The following is a 17,091-nucleotide window of genomic DNA, read 5'->3' on the forward strand; positions in this document are numbered from 1 at the left end:
GCTCTGTGACAAGAAGACGTGAGATATTGTAATGTTTCGTAGAATGGAGGCTTTCATGGCTGATATTTGCATTATTGCTGATATTTGTTTTATGGGTTTATGGGCATAAGGCTGTGCTCCAGAACGGATAATTGTCTTTGCCCATGGTCTTACGCCCATAAAATATCAGAAATTTTAATGAGTGGTAGTATCTTGCAAGTTGTTGAAAAATGTATTTCTTTACTTACTGCAACAACATGGGCAGTATTGTAGTTAGTGTCTACCTGGCAGCTTCATTTGATCATCATTTCTAGTAGTATAGATATGCAGAATTGTAGCACAGATCATGTAGGGCCTTGAAAAGTTATTGTTCTCGATACGAAATTGACCGCCGTACTTGAGAACAAAATAATTAAAGTTTTATTGCTCAGCTTATTATTTTCTTTCTATGCCCATGGTTGCCACAGGTTCCGGAAATCAGGGGGCTTATTATTTTCTGTCTGTGCCCATGGTTGCCACAGGTTCCGGAAATCAGGGAAGTTCAAACACTTCAGGGAAATTTGAAAAAAAAAAAAAACCACTGGAATAAGCTCATTTTTGTCTCAGTAGATGAAATAGTTTGTTTACTGAGGTGTCATGCATTGTCACTGACTTGGTGCAACTGAGTACATGTGTCGCTTTCCTGCTCACTCATTGCTACTGCTTCTCCACTTCCTTAGACTCCCCTCAGCTTGTAGTCAGTGCTCTCACCACTTCTTGCTGCTAGCCTAGCAGCTTCTGACAAGGGAGAGGGAGGCTTGAGGAGTGGTTTGTTTGGATCTAATTCTCAGAACTGTGGACGCAGCTGCCAGAGACGGCGGTCATGTGTGCATGAGTTGTGTCTGAGTAACTGTGTGAATGTGTGTGCTCTTATTTTCTGACAAAAGCTGTGGCTGAAAATTTAGTTGCGTGTGTGTGATCTTCTTTTCTACGTTGGCTATCTTCGGCTCAGCAATCATCTTCACAGTGAGTTGCTACCTATCCTCATTATTGAGTCTCAAGAGTGTTTGAACAAGTTATCTGTAGCATGGATTGATCACCATGGTCTCATTTCATCAACATGCAGTGTGTGGCTCATGAATAGCTGGCCACATGGGTGGATTTCCGTGACGGGCCAAAACTGCACTCAGTTTGTGCTGGTATTTGTAATGGATTGGGCCTGCCAATCTGAAGCCATTCACTTCCCACTATTGTGCAAGCACTGCCCATCAGATCTAGTCTCACTGATCTACCCACAGGTCGGATCTTTTTGTGTGTGGCGTAATTCAGCGGATTTTCATGGTTTATCCATGGAACCAGGACTGTGGTGCTCCTCAGCAGGCCAGAGGCCATGGGCGATGGATTTCACGAATTGCGACTGTCTCAGCACAAGTACGTTGTACAGTGTGTCATTTTGTTGACATTTTATTTCTTCTAGTACATTTTACCACTTAAAAAGTAGTTTATATGATAGAAAGTGTGGACGATAAGAGAAAGAAACTTGTGGCAGTCGCTTGCAGTTTATACGCTATATACCTATATATTCCTCAAAAGAAAAATAATAGATATAACACAATGGGTAATAACCGACAATAACCAACATAGTAGAACCAACCTTTTGTTGGCATTGCCTACAGCGTTGCTTTACACAATTCTTCCCCACCTTATACACATCTTTCAAGAGGCCTTTTTTTTCTGAGGTTATTTCTGAAATCAGTGAAGGTATTTTAAATCTGTCTTGCAACTCCAAGGAAATCCGTATGGTTGTCACCAAATGTGTTTAGTTTTATTGAAATAAAATAACATCAGTGATCTTAATTAAACACACATACCATTTTGCATGCTTTCTCCATCTAAAAACACTTCATTACAAAAGATGTTAATGTTAGTACTTCAGACTTCTGCTAACATCAGGAAATGCCATCTGCATTCAAGTTTTTAGATATTTCCTTGGTTGCACTATTGTTTATTGTATTATAGCTGCAAAGACACATTGTTAACTTATGTCTTTACTTACCCTTGATATCTCAAAAATTGGCAGGGAAAAATGCTGACTTGTCTGAAAATCAGGGAATTTTACTTGGGGAATCTTGTTGCAAACCTGATACCATATTTATGCACGTTAGCTGGATGTTACACTGGGAAAGTGTATTTTTCTGATGTTGTGGTCTGTAACTGGAATAGATGTAAGCGCCTTTCCCAGCTTTAGCTGTGACTGAGTTACAGCTCAGACAATGGAAGTGTGACTTTTATGCGAAGCCCTGTTCCAGAATTATATATTGAAGAGCACCTATTGACCACTTTGGCTTAATAAATGCTTGTGGGGTAGTGTAAAAAATGGAGAACTTGAACAGATGTATGCAGTCCAGTTTATTAGGTAAACTGATGCAGTTTGTAACAGAACAGAACAACATTCAATATGCAGGTTAGTCATGTTGTGATACTAATTACCATCAATGTGTTACTAGCAGACTTAGTTTGTATTAATGCAGTGTGGCACTGCACAATGAGATGGCTTAACTTGAGGTTATACGCACACTCCTTGATATGTTCAGTACAATTGCATTAAACATGCGTTGAAAAAGCAGAAAGGCAGTCAAGACTGGGGCTCACTTTACTGTGCTGCCAACAAGGGAAACACTGTAAATTAAGTCAATAACAGTGTGATGAAACAATAGTTAGTTTCCTTGCAACGTTAGGGAATTGAGTTTGTCATTGATACTCATTGGTGCTTCTACGGATTTTGAAGAGGGGCATGACGTTGGCTGTTTGTCATGGTGATGTGGGGCTGTGTTCACATAGTCAGGAAGCTGAAGTTCAGCAGTTAGCAATTTGCACAACTTCAAAATCCTGAGTACTGGCCAAGAGTTCCTCCAACATGTGATATTTTGGTTAGAATAAACTAACTTACATAGATTATAAGACTGTATAAATAAGAGATCCAGGCTTTGTTTGATTTAAGTGGCAGTATGTGCCATTGGCAAAACTCAATATGAAAGTCTGTTACCAGCACTTTACTTGGATAGTTTACAAAAAGCATGTCCAGCACACACAGTGTGTTTAGGAATGACCAAGAGAGGAGAAATGGCCTCTATAATACAGTGGATATCACCAGAAAAGTGAAAATGCTGCTGAAGGTGCCATAAATAGATGTCCCGCTCCTCCTCTGTGTCATCAAAAGCAGCAAAGGGAATAGACAGTGACAAACTGCCTGTTATTTAGATGGCTCACAGTTTGATTACAGTAGCAGTTGGTGAAGAGGTTATAGTCATGTTTCTTGTGTTGCTTTAATTCCACAGCTTTGAGATTTGTTGTTTTGTAGTAAAATGTAGAATGTGACACACCTCATTCTCACTTCTGAGGTGCAGTCCCTGTCTGTCTTACTGAGTTACACAAATAATTGAATAGGTAAATAGGTAAGTAAGAGTGTCTTTGTCATCTTTAATTGAGAGAAATAATTTTGGGGGCAGGCCAACTCAAGTCTTGAACAGTAAGTCCAATGCAAGTCCGTAGAACATCAGTCAAACAATACCAAGTCATGATAAGCAACAGACAGACACAGCTTATGGTGCAAAGTCAGTTACAATGAATACTCAGGAGAAGGCCATCTTTGCTGTAACTACCCACTGTGGCAGTGTCATCTTCATTGCATTAGTTGCTTTACAACCATAATGAAACATACCGTATTTACTCAAATCTAAGCCGCACTTTTTTCCCATTTTTGTAATAAAAAAAACCGCCTGCGGCTTAGAATAGAGTGCAAAGCAAACGGAAGTTCTGAAAAATGTTGGTAGGTGCCGCCACAACTAACTTCTGCTGCCGAATATATGTAGCGCTACACAGGCATGCTTTGTAAGCACAAAGATATACTGGCGCCAAAACCTCTCCGTCAGTTAATAAATTTTAACAAAAAAAAAGGTGGAAGACGAGCTTTTTTTCTCCGCCCCGAGTTTCGACCACTGCATTTTCATACATTATCCTACGAAGTAAATACAAATTCCGTATTGTTCATCTTCGAATGTAGCGGAATTTCAATGTACTACGAAAATCCAACTGGCAAGACTGGGATGTTTGTCAATATGGCCAACTCTACGTTCTGAATTTTTTCCTACCTGTGAGAAGAGATGGTTGCTAATAGGAACCTGATGAAATGTGAATCACATGCAGTATTCTCTTCACCATAAAAATAATACGAATATAAACATTTTGCCATGTATTCTTTCGTGTTTGCTGCTATCTGATTTAAATCCTGTCTGTGTAATAAACTACGAAACTAGAGTGAGACAACAGCAAACGCGGAAGAATATACGTATTGTCATGCTTATATTCGTATTATTCTTATGCCTAATAGTGATACAGTCAGAAATGAAGCACGGCAACTGACTAGATTTTTAAATCTAAGATGACTAATTTCTGTGCAGAATTTGATGTACTAAAGAAGCGGCCACAAAGATTTTCAAACGGAGAAAAATTTTCGCCTAACTCTCGTTCAGAACACGTTCTAACTTATGCAGTCTACTATTTTTGGTTCTTGTTGATCATTATCAAAGAAAGCAGCACTGTAAGTAACAACAAATAGCAGTCTCTTGCCATTGTTTCGCTAATGAGACGATTCCTCACTTCTTCTTCTTCTTCTTCTTCTTCTTCTTCTTCTTAATTGTAAGCGCGGTAGCGCGCACAAAAGGAAGTCATGCCACGAGCGGCGACAGGCCGTTAACACGCACTATCAGAATGCAACAAACAATGCATGACACAGAACAGTAATGCATTTTCAGCTTAGAGTGACGTAAACACCTACAACAAAGAAAACGACAATTATCAGATCAAAGCAATATAAGCAATCGATTCAAACCAGACGAAGCGCGTGAAAAAGGAAGGGTACCTGTATAAATACAGACGGAGCGCCTGACGCATAGCAATGGCTACCTGGTAAAGCTTAACTGCTAAGCTTACGACTCTAACCAAACTACTGTGGCTGTATCGTCATTCATTTGACCTAAATTGTGTTTCATATTACAATGGAACAACTTTGTTTCGATTTGGAGGTGCGGCCTAAAACTTTCCTCTTCCCTTGAATTTCGAGTCTCAAATTTCAGGTGCGGCTTAGATTCGGGAATTTTTTTTTCCTTTATTTCGAGTCTCATTTTTCAGGTGCGGCTTAGATTTGAGTGCGGCTTAGATTCGAGTAAATACGGTAACTGTAAGTATAAGCTAAATTTGGACTACATAAGGCTTCCTTTGCAACTGGGTAGATGATGCATCACAATGCATGCCACAGAATTAGCACCCCTTTGTTCTGAAGGGTGACACTTCAGTTTGCAGCCCGAAGGGTGACACTTCAGTTTGCAGCCCCTCACTGATCTGTACGTTTTGCCCATTAGAAGCTGCCATCTCACTTGTGTATGCTTCTACTAGTTTATTTGATACTGTGGTCGCAAACAACTGACCTCTTCAATTATTGGTCATATTGACATAACCTTGTTATAGCGCCTGCTTCACATGAGACAGCGCTTCCGTGCATAGACGCGGAGCGATAGGGAGGCGTGGAGGGGATAAGGTTTTTCGCATGCATGGCGGCAGAGTGTGGGCAAACGAAGTCCCTGTTGCCAAACTGTGTTGCTGCAGCCAACAATCATGTTCATTTGCCTTCAGCATATCGTATTATATGCTCGAATTTATGAGGGATTAATACACTTTAAAACCGATTTTGATCATTCGTCTACATGAGAGAAATCTTACATTTGAGGCTTGAGGTTGTGTCCACTGCTTCACAGCAATTGCATGTGTGACGTCAGAAGGCGAGAACGGTTGATACAGCTTTGTGAAGAGGTCAAGAACAATTTTCCTCAAACCGACAATTGTCTAATGACAAGACCATCAAAAATAGTTGCAATAATTGCCATTTATTGCGATTTGGACTGTATTATAAGTAAAAAGTGTAATATGTAACAAAGTAAACTCAAATTCAAACCAAAATCCTTACATTTGTTTGATGACTGCTTCTAATCCATATAATTCTTTAAATGTGTTTCTCTACCATTCCCCTCTTGAACAGCGCACAGGAAATACGAACGCTTTTATATTTCCTTGCGAACTTAAATTTTTCTTATTTTATTATGATGAACATTCCTCCCTATGTAGGTGCGCACCAACAAAGTATTTTCACACTCTGAGGAGAAAGTTGGCGACAGAAATTTCATGAGAAAATCCTGCCACAACGAAAAACACCATTGTTTTAATGATTGCCACCCCAATTTGCTTATCATACCCATGGCAGTCTCTCCCCTATTTCATGAAAATGCAAAACAAGCTGCCCTTCTTTGAACTTTTTCGATCAATTCTATCTGCTGTGGATTCCATACCTGACAGCAATACTCTAGAAGAAGGGTGAAAAGCACAGTGTAAGTAGTCTCTTTAGAGGACCTGTTGCATGTTCTACCAATAAATCTGCCAATAAATCACAGTCTTTGGTTTGCTTTCCACACAACATTATCCATGTGATAGTTGCGTTTTAAGTTATTTGTAATTGTAGTCCCTAAGTGTTTAGTTGAATTTACAGCCTTTAGAATCATGTGTTTTATCCTGTAAACTGAATTTAGTGGATTCCTTTTAGTAAATGCGGATGACTTCAGACTTTTCATTACTTAGAGTCAGTTGCCACTTTCCTCACCATACAGATCTCTTGTCTAAGTCGTTTTCTAATTTGTTTTAATCTCTGATGACTGAAGATGGTAAATCACATCATCTACAAGCAGTCTAAGAGGGCTGCTCAGATGACCCCTAAATTGTTTATCAGATCAGGGATAGAGGTGCACCTGTAACACATCCTTGCAAATGCAGATATCACTTCTATCACTGCTGATTGTCCGTCGATTACTACATACAGTGATATTTCTGACGGGAAATCATGAAACCAGTTGCATGATTAAAAGAATGCTCCATAGGCACACAATTCAATTAAAGTTGTTTGTGAGGAACTTCGCTTTTATTGCCATCACATGACATTTCCATTTGGAAATATCACTAAAGCTTTTACTGATACACATTCACAGCTATACTGCTACAAGAAAGTAACATCAGCATCTGACTGAATAATATGGTCACTCTGTAAATGAAACTGCATTGTCGCAAAATACGGCAACAGTGCAGCACGTGGAAGAGAGATTCTCACAGTCCAGTTGGTAACTCATGGCTATCCGCTCGGAAAGAGAATGAATCTTATTCGCTACTTGCAGTTAATGGTGGGGGATGCGCAGAATGGCTGAAAATAGAGCTGCCTTCCAACATGACAGAAGCTATAATACGGTGATATGCACACTTGCTACCTGTAATTTGAACGTTCTGCTTCTGAGTAGTTCTAACTGTTGAAGTGCACGTCCCATACATACATTGGCGACACGCAGTGCAGCCACTGCCACTACTGTTGCCTATTCGCTTCTCCCACTATGCCATCTGTGCAGGTTGGGGAAAGTTATTTTGTGTGCACTCTACTGCTGATAGAAACAAAGAAAATTACACAAAGTATCCTAGCGTTTGTTTCTGATAGTTCCTTCCTGGGGAAGGACAGAGGGAAAGGCAGGTTAAACAGGAAAGCCAGATCACTAAGTTCCAAAGATGAGAGGGACTCAACTGTTGTGGGAACAAGAGGGGATCAAGAGGTAAAAGGTGGGGTGGGGGAGGGGGGGGGGGGCGGTAAAGTGTCAGAGAGAGAGAGAGAGAGAGAGAGAGAGAGAGAGCGTGCTACTCTGAGACCTCTCCCACTTCCTCCTCCCACCACTGCTTTTATGTTTCTCTGCCAACAGTACTGACATTTTTTCCAAATGTAAGTTTATTTAGTTTTCATTAGTCGTTTAATGTTGTTATAGATTTTCTGTATTGAAGTCTTCTGTTCCTTTTTCCTCTGAGCTTTGTATAATCTCACTCGTTAAATTGTTGGTTATGATCTATGTCTGGATCTATACCATGTAAACCACTGAGAAGTGTATGGCAGAGGGTATGCCCCACTGTACCAGTTATTAGGGTTTCTTCTCGTTCCAATGGTGGGTGAGAACAATGATTGTTTGAATGCCTCTGTGCATGCAGTAATTATTAAAATTTTATCCCCGCAGTCCCTATGTGAACGAAACGTAGGAGATTGTAGTATATTCCTACATTCATCTTAAAAAGTTGGTTCTTGGAACTGTTCAGAACTGTCTCAGGATAGTTTACCTCTGTCTTCAAGAATCTGACAGTTCAGTTCTTTCAGTACCTCTGAGACAATCTCCAACAGATCAAACAAACCTGTGACCATTTGTGGTGCCTTTCTCTCTGTATACATTCAATATCCCCTGTTAGTCCTATTTGGTATGGGTCCCACAAACTTGATCAATATTCTAAAACAGGTCACATGAGTGATATGAGATGTATGCTGTCTCCTTTATAGACTGATTGCATTTCCCCAGTTTTCCACCAATAACCCAAAGTCTGCCACCTGCTTTACCCACAACTGAGCCTATCTGATCATTCCATTTCATATTCCTACAAAGTGTTACAGCCAGTTATTTGTTTGAGCTGGCTGATTCGAACAATGACTCATTGATATTATGGTCATAGGATACTAAGTTATTTTCATTTTGTGAAGTGCAAAATTTTACGTTTATGAACATTCAAAGCAACTTGTCAATCTCTGTACCACTTTGAAAGCTTATTGAGCTCTGAATATTTATGCAGCTTCCTTCATTATAGATAACTAAGTCATCTGCAGAAGTCTGAAGTTACTATTAATATTGTGTGCGTTGTGTTCAAGATCATTAATAAACAATATGAACAGCAAGGGTCCAAACATACTTCGCTGGGCACACCCAAAGTGACTTCTACATCCAACTATGACCCTCCATCCAAGATATCTACATCTAAATCTTCAGAGTTACTCCGCAAGCCACCGTACAGTGCGTGGCAAAGGGTACCCTGTTCCAGTAACTACTAAGATAATGCACTGTGTCCTCCTTACCAAAAAGTTCTCAATCCAGTTACAAATTTCACTTGATACCCCATACGATCATACTTTTGGCAGTAAGCTTAGGTGTGGTGCTGAGTCAAATGCTTTTTGGAAATTAAAAAATACTGCATTTACCTGACTACCTTGATGCAAAGCTTTAAGTATGTCATGTGAGAAAAGTGCAAGGTGGGTTTCTCATGATCGATGTTTTTGGAATCTGTTTTGGTTGGCATGGAGGAGGTCATTCTGTCCAAGATACCTCATTATGTTTGATCTCAGTGTATTCTAAGATTATACAACAAATAAATGCCAAGAATACAAATCAATATCAAAGATATTAGAGGGTAGTTTTGTGGATAATTCCTACTATTCTTCTCTTGTAGATGGGAGTAATCTGTGCTTTTCCAAAGAAACAGGTATGATTTTTTTTGAGGGATGGGCAATAGATTACAGTTAGAAGAGGAGCTAACTCAGCTACAAATTCCGTACAAAATCTTACAGGGATTCCATTTGGCCCTGGAGCTGTGTTCAGTTTTCATAAGTTCAGCTGTTTCTCAATACGACTGACACTAATACTTATTTCATTCATCTTTTCACTGGTACAAGGATAAATTGGGGCTATTCTCATGAGTTTTCCTTTGTAAATAAACCTTGGAAAACAAGAGTTAATCATTTCAGCTCTTGTGTTGTTACCATCAATTACAGTTCCTGTCTCATTCACTGGGGACTGGACACCAACTTTGGTGCCATGTGATAGTTCATTTCCGCAAGGATGTGGATGGGTACAATAAATGTATTAAAGTTTCAATTGCATTAGAGGAAATTAACTAAATGACTTGAATTTTCACAGTATTGCAAAGTACTATACTACTGTCATTTACTTAATTGTTCTTTGGAGGAGGAAAAACATTGACGAATCAAATGTTCTCTTCACAGTAATGTATTTAAAAATTTCCTTACCTATCAGTCTGTTCGTTATTTACGTATAACCATCCGCCCAAAGTGTTACATGAGCATGCCAGTGTTGCCAGTTTACATTGCATTAGGCACGGTCAGAGTTTTTTTTCTGAAGTGAGGAAAACATACGTGTGTGTGTGTGTGTGTGTGTGTGTGTGTGTGTGTGTGTGTGTGTGTGTGTGTGTGTGTGTGTGTGTGTTCCTTTCTTTTCTAAAGAAGGCTTTGGCCAAAAGCTAACTGTGTAACAGTCTTTTCATTGTGCTTGTCTGCAATTCAACGTGTCGTCTGGTGAGTAGTAATCCATCCTTTCAGAATTGATGATTTAGGTATTCATTCATTACTCATATATCCACCAGTGACATCATTTAGAATGTATGTAGAAGACAGAAGCCAGAAATATTACAAGAAAGTCAACACAATTTTTGTGGTATTACTTAATTTATTTATAACCTCTGCAGTTGTAAGCCAAATGCAATGATGGCCCAGAAATATGTGAAAGATATCACTTTGCATGCACAATAAATGTCTATTCTTTTCTTGGTGTATTTTTAACTTTCTTTTCATAATTGATTTGATAATGGATAGTCACTCCGTAGTTTATTATAGTGAAACACACTACAGATCCCATTGACAAAAACAATAGTAATTTTCATAGTTGTACCAGGTCAGTTTGACCTATAAAGAATAAAAATTTCTCACAAACACTGTAACATCACTGCTTGAGATGGAAGGCTTTATCTATCTTTAACTAGTTTGACAAACTATTTTTCAGTCACTAAGGCATGTGAAACTTTTCACATTAAACAACCATCATATGTTGAACTGTTTACTTACAGTGTCTCCTTCAGTATAAATTGTTTTCACTAAAAATTCGCTCTTCTGGCAAAAGGAGACTAGGTCCAGAAATAGGAAAACTGAGATAGTGTTACTCTTGTAGGAAATAATGACAGCTGTAGTTGAGCAAAATGGTATAAGCCCAGTTTGAGTGCTGTAATGAGGAAGAATATCTTCCTTCTCCTCTTCTTCTTCTTCTTCTTCCTTTTTTTCCCTCCCCCCCTCCCATTTGGGGTGACCTGTCCAAAATAATATAAATAACATTCCGCAGGGGGATATATTGGTCTCTTATTAAATTATGGAAATTGGATTTATACTCTTGTTGAAAGGAAATAAAACATTTAAACAGTTATGCGGTTTTGTGTCATATTACACATACCCATCATAACCTGAGTGATCCACAGCACCAGTCATTTGTGAAATATGGTAGACTGGGCCATATTAAAAAAAAAAATACCTTAGGTGTATATTTATGATAGATTATAAATTTTCCAGTGCAGCTGGAATACCTGCTTGGTGGTGGTCAGCAGTAGAGGGCATCCCTCCATCCCAGATCTGCTCTCAAACGCTCCTGTGAATGACACAGTGGTGTGGTTTTGTAAACCAAGTGTATTGAAGGAATCAAAGATACATTCTGTAATGTTGTTTTTGCTGCCAGTTAACATAATTATCCAGCTGTGGCCAACAGTGTGAATTTGCGTGTGTATCTTTTTTGCATAGTAGCCATTCCTTCTTTACACAACATTTAGCCATAGTTCTAGGAAGAGAGATGTAACTATGAAAAGGATAGTTGCCTTAGAGATGGCACTGTTGAGTAATAATTTTTTTTATTAGAAGTACCACACATTCTTTTTCAGTTGTTATAAATTCTTAGTAAACATTAAGTAAGAAAAGTATGTGAAACAAAATGCAAATATATAAAAAGTGATGCTATCAGCAGTAATTACCTGGTACTTAAAGGGGAAAAAATAATAGGTGACCTGAATAAGACTTTGAAAGAATTTGCGTTTCTTGTAATTACAGTCACAAAATGTAACACTGTGTCCAATAACAAATGTTGAATTAGATCATCACATATGAGGTGTCTTCTTAATAAATTAATTTTTGTTCAAATGATCCTTCAGTCATTCAACAGGCAAGGTTTGGCCGTAATAATGACACACAATATATTACTGTTCTAATAATATCATGTACATAGATTGTAGCATGTTCAAGTTAGATCTTAGATAACTTTCGATGACAAAAATATTTAGTATTGTGGTAGCTGACTTATACCAAGTCTTCTTTATGAATTTATTCTTTCATTTTATAATTTCTCACAGGAGGTACTGACTTTGAAGAGAAAGTTGAAGTCGATGAAAGCACGTCTGGCTGAGAAAGAAAAACAAGAGGACGAGAATGCTCGTCACCTGGAGGAAGTGACTACACGCACATTACGATTGGTGAGTTCTCCATTTTTCTGCGGTCCTAAGGTGCTTTGTTTGTTACTTGATAACCATTGATGCTGATAATAGCAGTGTGTCTTAAAACCAATTTTGTAGTGAAAGCTCATACTCATTCATTTGCTGAAGAAAGTTGTGATAAGTTACATATTCTTAGGGCTGTAGCTATATTACATGGCAGTTTAATTTATTGATATAACTGCTGTTCAGAGCAGACTAAAATAAGCAATGGACTCAATACTTATAAAACAGTTTTCATTTCATCTGATGCTTTACTTGGAAATCTGGCGGCTACTACCTCCATGGGTATTCTTCAGAACCAGTTATCTCCACAGTGCTACAGAATGAAATATTTATAAGTAATATTGTAACTCATCACACAGGTAGGGATAGAAATCTACAGAATCAGAAAGTAAAATTAGAAAGGTACAGGGAGATTATGTTGGTATCCAGAATTACTGACATGTTTGAGTCACACATCTCTTTCCAAGTACAAAAAGGACGCAAAGATAGAAAGTGAAGAATCTTGTTACAAAATCTGCTACTGTCAGGCTGTAGTTGTTTTTGCATCATTGAGGACTCATGGCTTTTGATCCAAATCGTGGTTCTTGTACATTGTTTGTTTTGACCCTGTGGCTATGTGTCTGTTGTCAGCCAACAAATACATTAGTATGAGGGGTGGGGGGGATCCAAAAATAACCGGAAATTCTTTGTAGGAAGCATGTACTTGATTGTTTTTCAAATACAACGTTAGTATCTTTCAAAGTATTCTCCATTTGCATTAATGCACTTGTCCAAATTTTCATTCCAGTGTTGGACGTACCTTTTAAATTAGTCCTCTTTGATACTGCTAGTACCTTCATGACATTGCATTTTACATGTTTGACATCTGCAGATTGCTTCAATTTCAAGTCATCAGGAACAGGAAGAAGTCCAAGGGTGCTAAATCTGGCAAATAGGATGCAGTGAGCAAGATCGTAGTCCATCAAGGCCAAAAACTGGCAAGCATTGTAAGCTGTGTGTGCAGAAAACTTCCATGGCACGGAAATCACATGACGGAATTTCACAAAGCTGGGCACATACACGCCAAAGTTCTGTGAAGTGTTTTCATAATCTCCAAATAGAATTATTGGTTTACTGTATGGTTTTGAGGGACAAACGATCCCTGTGATGTCAAAAAGATAAATATTGTCTTCTTGTTCGATTTCACCTGCCAAGCTTCTTTTGGATGAGGTGAGCCAGTTGACTCATTGACTTGACTGTTGTTTCCTTTCTGGATCATACCCATAACACCATAACATCATGATTCGTCACCTGTGATGATTTTGTTGAAAAAAAAAAAAAAATTGGATTGTCTTTGAATTTATCGTTCCTTTCATGACAGGCTTGAACACGGTGATCCCTTTGACCATGTGTGTGAGAACTCTCAGCTTTGCTGTCACTCTTCGCATTCCCAAGTCAGTGGTCAAAATACTCTGAGATGAGCTCCAGGACAGAGCAGATAAGTCCTTGAGCTGGTCAATTATCCTGCATCGATCTTGATCAGATCACGGATTTTGCCAATGTTGTCCTCGTTTTGAACAATTGAAGGGCGACTGGAATGAGGCTGATTTCAGTGGCCATTTCTCCCTTTTTAAACCAAGAAAACCATTCGTACACTTGAATTTTATTAAGAGAATGTTCTTTGTAAGCTGTTTGCATCATCACAACAGTTTCCACTGCATTCTTGCCAAGTAAAAAACAAAATTTCACACGTATGTGTTGTTCGTAAGCAGTAGCCATTTTCTCTTGTCATTTCTGCACTATATGCACACTCGCAGAACTGCCAGATAAATCACACTAGTTTCTGTCTGGTGTCACCGCCTGGCAGAATGACTCAGGAGAGGTCCTACAATAGCCCTCTATCAGTGAAAGCTGGTCCTACAAGCATACAATGTGTATCATTATGATTCCAGTTATTTTTTGGTCCTTCCATGTATGTTAATTAATTTCTCCAGTTCTAAGAAATGTGTAATACTGTGTGTATTGGATTAATTTCTGCTATTGAATGAAATACTGTTAAGTACTACAAAACTATGAAAATATGGCTGAGTGTTCTGTAGTGTACAAAACTTCAATAACAGAAGAAACACATGCTCAAAAAGACACGGCAGGAAGGAACCACAGGATTATGTGAAATTACATTCCATTTTAAACATCTGCCGAAGAACTCTTGCAGAAGTCACACAGGTATCTAAAATATCTGCGAGCAGTCGCAGTACAATGCCTGAATCATTATTCTTACTATGTCCTTAACTAAAGAGTACCCAACAACAATGATGCAAGAGTGTAAACTGTGTAAACAACTGTATAAAAACAAGAACGCAAAGAATAATTTTGGAAGGGCAGGTCACTACTGACATATGTTTTAAACTCCATTAAATTGAGTTTTAAGTGTTTAACTTTAATTATGTAGAATGTAACTGCTGAAGAAGGTGACTTTCTCCATTTTATGTTTGAATGTTTGTGGTTAAATTCAGGAAGAAGAAGGGAAAAAACAGGAGGAAAACAATCAGATGTTCATGGAAAGTCTGTTGCGGGAAGTTGATGAGCGGGAGGAGGCAGCAAAACGTCGCCTTAAAGAAGCATTGGAAAACTTGCATCATGACAAGGCTGCAATTGAAAATGAGATAAAAGGTACAGTATTTCTTTATTATATCTGCTATTATCAGATGATTCAGATAAACATTTGCTAATCATCAGAATTTGATGCAAATTTCTTTTTAACACCATACACTAACAGGCGGAAATCAGGAGAACAGTGACAGTCATCTTTAATTAAGTACAGTCCCTATGTATCAAACTCAAAACTGGCACTTCACACCTTATCTTATAACTGTGGAATCGCTGTTTGTGATGTCTGCAATGATTACTTTGATATCGCAGTGGAACCTTGCTTATCAAATGCCTCCCATAATACGCAATTCACATAACAAGCAAAACAAATTGGGAAAAAAAAATGACTCACTTAACAAGCGATGTTTCACATAATGAGTGATGATTTAGTGTGATGTCACCAGCTATTCACGCACGGTGGGGGAAATATTCAACAATAATAACACTTTTCTGTGTCAGCAGCGGTATATGAACAATGTCTTTAGTTCTTACTTTAGTCTGGGTTTACCTCTCTTTCTGCTACCATCTTAGTGCAACTTGAGATCACACATTTTTCTAAACTTGTGTTCACATAGTTTTGTGTTTTGTTTGTTCTTTCTTTTTTTTTGTGTGCAAATTTTAATAACCTTTTTATAAATGTCCCCAAAGATAAAGCTGCAATAAGACGACCATAAGGGAAAGAAAATTACCTTAGAAATGAAAGGTAAAATAATTTAAAAATGCAAATGTGGTGTGAGCATTGATGATTTAGCATGCCCATATGACTGGTCCACATCAGCTGTTTGTACTATCATCAAGAATAAGGACAAGATTAAGGAAATAAATGCTTCAAAGGGAGTGACAAGGGTATCTAAACAATGGTTTCATATTCTGGATGACGTCGAAAGGTTGCTCCTTATATGGATAAATGAAAAGCAATTGCAAGGCAACACTATTAATGAGAACATCAATGGTGAGCGAGTGAGAATGATTTTTGCTGACATCGTTAAGGAGACACCAGGCTCATCAGTGGCCAAAGAAGTGTTTATGGCATCCACAGCATTGTGAGGCTTGACAAAGCAGTCAGCTTCGACACAAAGGCAGCAGAGAACTTCATCACCAACTTCAAGATACTTGTATATTCTGAGGGTTATCTGCCGTAACAGGGTTTTAATCGTGACGAGATGGGTCTATTATGGAAAAAAATGCCAAAGTGTACCTTTATAACGGCAGAGGAGAATGCATTTCCTGGTTACAAGCTAATGAAACACCATCTCACACTGCTATTCTATGCCAATGCAAGTGGTGATTTGTAAATTAAACCGCTGTGTGTTTACCATTCAGAAACTCTGTGAGCCCTCAAGAGTGTAAAGTCCAGAAAAACTGGTTAAATGTGATGTGGAGGTCCAACAATAAGGCTCAGATGACACATGATCTTTTTTGTGATTGTATCAATGAAGTGTTTGGTCCTTTGGTGAAAAAATATTTGCTCGAGATGAATCGGCCACTCCTTGTCTTCCTTGTTATGGAAAACATTACTGCCCATTCTCCAGGCCTATAAGACCATCTCCTTGTAGAATTTCAATTCCTCAAGATCTAATTTCTGTCTCCCGACACCCCTCTGTTACTCTGGCCTGTGGACCAGCAGATTATTTCTAACTTTAAGAAGCTCTACACTAAAGCACTCTTTGAGCAAGGCTTTGATTTGACTGAAGTTACCAAGCTCACTCTGAGTGTTTTGGAAATATCACTTCAACATCGTTAACTGCATCAAATGATCTAAAAGATGTGGGAAGGGGTTACCATGAGAGCGCTCTCTTCTGCCTGGAAGCAGCTTTGGCCAGAGTGCATTGTCGAATGTGACTCTGAGGTGTTTGAGTTGGAAAGAAGTCAGTGATATTGTCTCTTCAGACAGGGGCTTCAGGCTAGAAGTGGATAACAATGATACCAATGAGCTTGTGGAAGTTCACACCAAAGAAATGATCATTTGAGATCTTATGGAGTTGCAGTGTATTTCATAGCAGGAAATTGTGGAGAAGAGTTCTTCAGTGGAGGAGGGGGAGGAGGCGGCGGTAACAGCAAAGTGGCAATCTTTTGCACAATAAGAGAAATGCTGAAAGCATGGGAATCAGTTTTATCGTACATTGAAAATTATCACCACAATAAAGCAGTGGCTACATGTGCTACAAATGTGACAATAATGCCATGTGGCATTTTCACCAAGTGTTAAAGTGCCGGCAGAAACGAATG

General features: G+C 38.6%; 1 protein-coding gene across 1 annotated transcript in view; it reads left to right on the forward strand.

Annotated features, from left to right (window-relative positions):
* The window catches only part of LOC126092082 (E3 ubiquitin-protein ligase rnf8-like), a 183,520-nt gene that overhangs the window by 71,783 nt on the left and 94,646 nt on the right, over positions 1-17,091 (forward strand). The window contains exons 6-7 of the mRNA XM_049907503.1: positions 12,088-12,207; positions 14,727-14,883. Coding sequence (XP_049763460.1) covers positions 12,088-12,207; positions 14,727-14,883 — 277 coding nt within the window. The remainder of the gene's footprint in view (positions 1-12,087; positions 12,208-14,726; positions 14,884-17,091) is intronic.

This window comes from Schistocerca cancellata, chromosome 7, assembly GCF_023864275.1.
Source record: "Schistocerca cancellata isolate TAMUIC-IGC-003103 chromosome 7, iqSchCanc2.1, whole genome shotgun sequence".
NCBI classification, from domain to species: domain Eukaryota; kingdom Metazoa; phylum Arthropoda; class Insecta; order Orthoptera; family Acrididae; genus Schistocerca; species Schistocerca cancellata.